At 29.6% G+C, this 9,211-nt stretch overlaps 1 protein-coding gene across 1 annotated transcript; it reads right to left on the reverse strand.

Moving 5' to 3' along the window:
• Positions 1-1,196: 1,196 nt before the first annotated feature.
• On the reverse strand, positions 1,197-6,853 carry LOC148302825 (ras-related protein Rap-2b-like). Its single transcript, XM_088270988.1, has 3 exons — positions 6,641-6,853; positions 5,095-5,524; positions 1,197-3,082 (listed from the first exon to the last, which is right to left on the reverse strand). The coding sequence occupies exons 1-3, from the start codon at positions 6,760-6,762 to the stop codon at positions 2,783-2,785; spliced, it is 852 nt and encodes a 283-aa protein (XP_088127114.1). The 5' UTR covers positions 6,763-6,853; the 3' UTR covers positions 1,197-2,782.
• Between the last annotated feature and the right edge of the window lie 2,358 nt (positions 6,854-9,211).

Raw genomic sequence — 9,211 nt, forward strand, 5'->3', positions numbered from 1 at the left:
TCAAAACATAACATCACATTAATAAACATTAACATTAACTCCAAAATGGTCTTACAAATAAAATATATATATATATATATATATATATATATATATATATATATATATATATATATATATATATATATATATATATATATATATATATATATATATATATATATATATATATATATGTATATATATATATATATATATATATATATATATATATATATATATATATATATATATATATATATATATATATATATATATATATATACCTGCATATATTTCTATGCATTTAAGTTCATTGTAATCAAGTTTTTATCAATTACACCATGTGTTCACACCTAGTCGAAATAAGGTTAAAATATTTTCTGTTGGTGTAATAATTATTAGATTTTTTAATGGAGATTGTTCAATTTTATTGTCCGTTGCTTTAACAGTTACACAATGTCAGTATAAAAGTAAAAATAAATATTCTTGGATAATGCTTGGACCCAGAAAAGAACATTATTTAGTATGGAAAGGGATTTTGCACCGCTACTGAAAACTTAGATTAATTTTGTATAATCCAATAAATAAAAACATGTTTTAAATATATATATATATATATATATATATATATATATATATATATATATATATATATATATATATATATATATATATATTTATATATATATATATATATATATATATATATATATATATATATATATATATATATATATATATATATATATATATATATATATATATATATATATATATATATATATATATATATATATATATATATATATATATATATATATATATATATATATATATATATATATATATATATATAAATATATATATATATATATATATATATATATATATATATATATATATATATATATATATATATATATATATACATATCCAAACATGTTTGAAAGGAGTATAAAGGATGGAATTTAAAGTTAAATGTATTTCATTTTTTCCTTTTAATTACAAGTTTCATATTTTTATTAGGTTAAAATGGTGTAAATTTATAATCACATTAAGTACGACTAGTATTTTTTGTAGTTTTATTGATTTAAAAAAAAAATAATATGTGACAATTTGAACTGGAATATTAAATAAAAGATATATATTTTATAACAGGCGATAGAAAAGTCATTACATTGATTTGTTTGACATGTTATATGTAAATGGAAATTTTGTGTGTTGGTATTCCTATTAGTTGCTTCATAGTGTATTTAAATTATAAACACTTTAAATATTTATTTTAAAAGACTAAGTACTATAAAACATGTATCTACACATCAAATTGCAAGTATTTCATTTTTATGTTATATTTATTACTTGCTTTAAAAAAACAAGCTTTCCTAAATAAGTGTAATTAAAAGTGTTTTTCAGTTTTTCACATAAAAATGTGATTTTATATAACTTGAATGATTTTAATTTTATGTCCACGTTTTTGATATGACTATAAATTGATTATTTCGATAAGTAAAACACCATTTTTTTACTCCCCTTAAGATATGATTTCAAATTCATGCTGATATTTATTAAAGCAGATACAGTGCTGCTTTTTACATTTATTAATAAGTCCAATCGATACCAAATGTTAGTATTTACTCACAGCAATTATAATTTTATTTTGTCACATTATTTGTCTAAGAAGTATTATGTCACCAAATTAACATCCATAGCTTCTTTGTAAACCTCTAAATATTCTTATTTTACATCACCGTTATTAGAGTCTAAAGGGGCTGTTGTTCATGACTCTTCGATTAGTTTGCTTTCGAAAGCACATCTCGAACTCTATAGATTTGATCAAAGTTGTGTAAACAAGCGATATAATATGGATATATTATAGTTAGCTCGAGTAAGTTTGATACGAAGTGATCAATGTTCTGTCAGAACTGAATAGTAATGAGCCAAATATCACCAACAATGAATGAAATCATCCCGACGAGAGGAGTGTTACTACGTAGCTACATTCCTCTCGGAAACTTTAATTATATTTAGTTTATTAACAAACCATATTAACCTTTCACTTGCTTTCAATCATATTCAAATAGATACATTTCATTACTTCTTTAACAACATTATAATTTAATCATTTAAATTTTACTCGGTAAACATCACTATTTATTAAAATATATTTTGATACGTGTTTCGATGCATTCAACATCATTGTCAAACATCGTTATGTTAATGTTAAATCACCGGCTAGAACTCTCTAGAAGGGTGAAAAACCATGAAAAATAAGTAAAATAATAATCATGTTGAATGAATCGAAACGTGTAACAAAGGATTTTAATAAATTGGGATGTTAACTATGTAAAAATTAATTTAAAAGGTGAATGAGATAAACAAACTGTAATGATAATGATGTAAAATGAATCGAGGTACAAACGTATCGTTATAGATTTTAATAAATAGTAATATTTACCAAGTTTAATTTTTTTTATCAATAATACCATAAAGTGACCAAATTAAAAAGTGTCACAAAACATATTTGTTATAAATGAACATATTGATTAAGTGGGAAAGTTAATTCAAATGAAGTTTTTGAACAAAAATATTTCGCAAAAATTGTCTAAGAGTACAAATTTTCTTGTTAGGATGATTTCCAGTTCCACGTTCATATGTATGTAGTTACCATATTTAAAAAAAAATGTGATTCGATTTTTTCCAGTCTATCAGATCTTCTGAAATCGTTACCATCCCCTCGTCTTATTTTTTGAAACCCTCAATTCTTCTTTCTTATTCTTTGAAGTCGATTTTTTCTCGGTGTCTAAGATATGATGCAGGAGTTCCTCTTACCGCCAGAGTGCCTTTCCCTAATCTGCTGGAGATGGGCCAGTTGCGCCGGGGTGGGGACCGCGGCGGCCGGCGGGGGGGCGCCGGGCGGAGGGGGCGGCAGCGACTGCCTGCGGCGCCGCCTCAGCGCCGGGCTGAGGTTGTACTTGACCTTGGCTTGCGTGAGAAGTTCCTTGAACACCTGAGTGACGTTTGTGCCGTCCTTGGCAGACGCCTCCACGAAGCCGTTCTCCCAGTCGACTGTGACTACGGACTCGGTTGTATCGTAATCCATCTGTAACAAAAAAGTCACTTGTATCATACAAGGTGATTTGGTCGGGGTTGTGGACGTCTGTGTACCGGCCAACGTCGAGTCGGAATCGGATCTAGCTGACTAATTGAACTAAACACTAATCCCTTTCACTGCCTACACTGGGGTACTTCTAGAAAATTTTGTGATGGACTTACAATCTTGTATTAATTTAGATTGGCAGTGACAGGTATATTGAAAGCTTTTAAATGTAAATTCACAGTAAAATCGGGATACAATTTTATATTGTTTCTCATTTTCAATAAATTTCGCAAGTTAGTTAAAAAAATTCTTAGCAAGAACAGATCTGTCAGGAAGTCTAGATGCTTCTGTATCAGATCTGGGCATGCGGTGGGACAGCTTTCAATAATGTATCATACTATGTAGGTATCCTTCTAGACTCGATACTCAACCCGTGGTCCGCGGGCTACATGCGGCCCACCAAGCTTTTATGTGCGGCCCTAAGCGCATTTATTATCAGGAGTGTGATTTTTTAAATCATTAACACAAGTAACACCCGAAGAAAATTGTCACTATGGTCCATATCAGATGGAGTATAAGAATGTTGCTATTACACAGGCTAGATTTATTCCAAAAACAAATATTTTACAGACAAAAGTACACGCGTGAATAATTTTGTTGTGGAACAGTATGCTGATAAGCGATATGTACTATTATTATTTTGTTTTCTAAAGGAAATGGTGTTTCATAATTTTTTTCATACCAGTATAGTGTTGCGTAACATATTTTTTTTAAAAAATTTAATGGTTTTATACAGCGAAACAATAGAAAACATTTCACAAAATTTATTCCGAAAATTTTTCAAAAGCTTTTTATCTTATTATCGCTGGAAACAGCATTAACATCGAAATTCTTTAATTTTTAAGGTTAAAAACAAGAAAACAATGAGTATGCAAAAAGAACTCCACCGACAATACACACAAGGTGGCTTGGTAGGTCTCTGCAAATTTTTTATTATTTTTTCAATTTTTTTTAACAAATGTATTAAATTTATTGTTAATAAAAAAGAATAGTTTCACACAAAAAAGGTAAAACAATAAATTGAATCTGAGGTTCTTACCTAGCTTTTACAAACTTGAATTACTTTTATGGTAATTTAATAAACCTGCAGATTACCAACTTATCGCGAAAGAACTTTTCTTTATCTTTCTGAATCCGTAGCAAAGGTTTTGCCGAATTTCGATCAACTCTTCAAGTAAGGTTTATTAGCCGGATAAAGAAAATGAGTACGCAAATAGGTTTCTTGAGAATAATAACGAGAATTTAATTCCATTGAGTGAATGCTCGAGCAATTTAAGTCTTAACTGAAAACGCACAATAACAATTTTAAATAATAATTACAACAGAATAAGTTTTGTGCAAAATTTACATGCAAATGTGAAATTGGAAATGTGAAATTGTTCGCTTGGAATTAAGCCGTTGGCTTTGTCTTAAAAATTTAACGTAGTAAAACAACAACTTAATAGTTTTTTTCGCTTTTATTTTATTTGGCCAGTGACTGGGTCTCGTCGTTACCGACATCATCAGACTGCGTCATCAGTCAATGGTTAAATAAAGCCAAACTTGGTCACTGGTAAAATAAAATAAAAGTGTAAAAATAATCTGATTATTGTTTTATTGAATTAAATGCAGTTCCACTAAGAAATACTTTTGTGAGTTAAAATGGTTATGTAAATAATACTAATTTTTGTATTAATTTTTAAATCAAACGCGGATTTTTTTGTGTCTACTAAGTTATATTTTATTAACAAAGACACATAAAAAACTAATATTGTGACAATTGCTTCTCCTAGTTATGGCATTTTCAAATGAATGTGAAGATCAAATGGACTGAGGGTCCTTGTAGCTATTCAATTCTAAGTGAATAAAATACAACTAAGTGGACTCAAAATCTGTGTTTGATTTAAAAATTAATACATAAATTAAAATGGAGTTCTACTTATTAAACGCCAAATCAATAAATAAATAATACTAACCTCTCTGGAATTATCTGCAAGATCCAATTTGTTCCCTACGATCACTATAGGAACTGCAGTACTAGCCTTCGTTTCATGAATTTGATCTCTGATCATTCTGACTTCTTCGAATGTCGACTGATCCGTGACATCATAAACGAGGATGAAGGCGTCCGCGGAAGAAATGGACAAGGCCCTCATCGCTGGGAACTCGAAGGCTCCAGAAGTGTCCAGGATGTCGAGAGTCAGTTGGACTCCTTGCACGGAGAAGTCGCCGTGGTGCATCTCCTCGACGGTTCTCTTGTACTTGGGAGAGAAAGTGTTGTAGAGAAACCTGGCTATGATTGAGGACTTGCCAACTTTTGCAGACCCCATGACGACTATTTTGTGCCTGACGTTATTGGATGCCAGATTTCCACTGCTTGAATTTGTGTCTTCTGTCCTGTCATTCCTGTGAACACAGAAAACATAATTTTGACATCTCAACATAGATAAAAAAGAATATGGAAATCTGAGAATTTACAGGGTTTACGACGTGTAAAAGCCTGGTTAAGTGATCTCTTTACACACGTGTAATATTCATTCTACTTTTGATTTTTTTGAAGTCATACATATCGTAGTCGTACAGGAGAAAGTGACCAAGTGCATTTGTTTACAAAAACGTGAAACTTGACTATTTGATATCTTACCAGCTTAATTTTGCCCTGAAAAAATTCCAAAGCGATTTTAAACTTGGAAGTATAATATATTGACTTGTTAAAAATGACAAACTACATTGATGTTTATTTTCTTGCCAAAGAAAAGTGAGTTAAATGGCCCTCCTGAACTTTTTATATTTTGTTAGTTGGTCACTTTCTCCTATACGACTACGATATGTATATGACCAATCTCATGACGTTCCATGATAAAGTTCCATAACAAAAGCCATCTTATGATTGAATTTAGAAAGCCATTTTATTTGTATTCAGGATCCAACCCAATATTAAGTTACACACTAGGAAATGCCTGAAGGCCTGATTTTTTTATGCAGCTTGTACTTGAGCATTTATTATATTCTTATAATTAAAAAGTATTTTTTAAATAGGAAAAAAAAACTTCCTTATGTGTTCGGGAATTATACAGCTTTACATTTTAAAAAGTAAATAATAAACAATAAGTACATTAACAATAATAAACATAACATTACATTAATAAAAAAGTTACATTGATAAAAATAAAACCAATTAAACAATTCCACATTTATGTTATAATAACTTTTAAAAACAATTTTACAATTAAATTAGAATTTTTACTAAAGTAGAAATTTGTGAACATAGATTTTCTCAACTGGAGAAACCATTTTGCATTAATTGATTCGGTAGTCAGTTTGTGGAAACATCAATCCGTTTTAAATTTGAATTTTACAAAGCAAATACCACTTTAACGAATAGTGGTATTAACCTAGAAAAATTTGAATTAAAATAGAGAAACCATGCTTTAAACTCACATAACGTACATGGAATGTACATTATTCTGAATGGGAACGAAGGACAGAACAAAGAAAGTCAAAAGAGCATGTAATACTGACTTATGATTGGTGCGCCTGTCATCTTCCGGTTCCTCCTTGAGGAAGGAAGGCTGCAGGCTGAACCTCCTCCGGAACTGGTGGCGCCCCTTCATGCCTGAAGCGGAAGTGTGCGCGGGGGACATGCGCGGGGTACAGAGCTCACTTCACCCACCCTTTGTAGAGACCTGATTAGAGATCTGGCCTCTTACTGTTCGCGATATCAGTAGAGCACTCTAACTGGTATTTTAATCCACAAATTTATTTTTTAAGTTAACCGTTTTCAACTTACATCTTTTAGTGAATGTACTTAATTTTTAAAATCACATTTTTATTATCTGTCAACGATTTAGAAATTTCCAAAAAAGCCTGTTGGAGTTTTCCTGAAACAAAAGAAAAATATAATTTATACTTGAAGCGCTAACTTTGTGATTTTCCATTTTTTAAATAAAATGTAACTATGTTTTAAAATCACTATAAATATTTAATTATAACTTAATTATTATGTCTACCAGTTTTGAAGCTAACCGCTTCTTTATCAAGTATTAATTAGTCTTGATAAAGAAGCGGTTAACTTCGTACCGGTAGACATTATAATTAAGTTGAAATAAAATATATATAGTGATTTTAAATGAAAGTTGCATTTTAATTATAAAAAGAAAAATATTTTGTAAGTTCAAACTTAAAAGTTTATTAGTTTAAAGAGTAACAAACTACAACTGATAATTACAGTTTTAAATAAGCATGGAAAAATTAAGCTAGAAGTTTAAAAAAATAATGAGCGAATAAAGCAAAGTTAAACTAATTTATACGGTGAATGTGGTTGGTAAAAGAAACAGCTTGACATGATCAAGTATTTTAAATACTTCAAAAAGGTCGTGTCGGGTGTTGGAATAATCGGAGCATAATGTATGAGGAGATGCATTAATGTGAATATTGTTTGCATAGGCAGATTGGTGTGGCGTTCTTTTCTCTCTGCCTACCTCTGCGGGGAAGCGGCATGATGGCTTGTTATCCAGTTAATGAACTATAAACCGTACTAAGCAACGTATCAAAACAAACTACTGACCCTTATCCGCATCCAATGGTGCATAGGACACTGCATCAAATCGATGCAATGTTAATTTGGTCGTTACTTATATGAAGGCAAAGTGATTAGTCCGGCGCTTCAGGTGCCAGTCCAAGAAACGATAAATAAATATTCGAGTAAAAAATCACTTGATGAATGATAAGGAGAGTCATGAAAAATCACTTTTATTTATGTTGACGCCTCTGGAAATCGAACCCGGGAGCATGGTAGTCAAATAATTAATCACTACAGTATGAAAACGGTCCCAAAGTAATAAAAGTCTGTGAAAATATTATGTTGTAACGCCGCCATCTAACGGACAGGATTTCTAGACCGTATATCATAAAATATGAAAATTAACAAGCTCTCAATTTAACCTTTTTGTATGATATGATTTTTATGAAGCTTTAATAGCTATAATAGTAAAATAAAATTACCCATTAAAAGAAATTTAACTGACGTATCTCTTTTCACGCTCCTGATATTTTTGTTAAATTAGAAGTTTAATTTTAAAGTTGTATAATGTAAATATAGGTTTTCTACTCCCGTTCTTGAGAAAATACATATAAACTTAAATGAATTTTCTCTATCTCAAGAGGCGATTTATTTACAATTCTATTACTGCGATCGCTTTTCCTTCCTTTCGAAGAAAAACATTTGTCATCGTTGATTACTTTCCAGGATGCCGAAGAAAGTTCGACACTTAGGACAAACATAACATCGCAGTGAAACGCTTAAAGGAGGTGACAAAAAATATCTATCGATTACGATGAAAAAACAAAAGGATATCTTCCAAAAAAGAGTGGGTAATATCCTTTTTCTAGTGATAGAAAAATGTCCCCGAGGAAGTCATAAATAATGCTTAACATAAATCTTTGCTGACTGTTTGAGGTTTTTGTGTGAATTCGGGACATTTTTCTTAAAGAGCATTAGATTATTGAATTTTTGAGATATCATTGTCGATTCTAAAATAATAAAATAAATATATTTATCTATGATAAAAGAAGATAGACGTTTTCAGTCCAAAAATATTTTTCACGTTAAATTTCATGAAAAAAATCTCAACCATTTTCATGCTTCGAAAATCATGTAAATCAAATACTGCTATATTATAATTACTTCATAACTGAATTTGACTGGAGCCATACAAATTTTCGTAGATGAATCCTGATTCATACGTGCCTCATATAAATGCAAATTGTTCTCGTAGATAAAATCAGAATGAGACAATTTCCATACAAAATCATCTCTTTGAAAATGGTTCATTATTCTCCTATTTTTATTTCGTTTTATTTAATTTCATTTTTATTTCGTTTTATTTAATTTCATTAAGAAAACACTTTTAAAATTACATTTTATTTAAAAAAAAATTAAAAATAATTTTATGTGCTTTAAAAAAAAGATATATCATATTTCATTTATATATTTGGCATTCACCTTGTGGTAAAAATCAATCTATTTTAAATTTAAGTTTTACTATGTAAATACCACTTTTTCTTGTATTGACTTTTCAATCGAACACAGAT

This window comes from Brachycentrus maculatus, unplaced genomic scaffold (genome assembly GCF_059751285.1).
Source record: "Brachycentrus maculatus isolate JH-2025_06_01 unplaced genomic scaffold, ASM5975128v1 h1tg000407l, whole genome shotgun sequence".
Taxonomy (NCBI): Eukaryota; Metazoa; Arthropoda; class Insecta; order Trichoptera; family Brachycentridae; genus Brachycentrus; species Brachycentrus maculatus.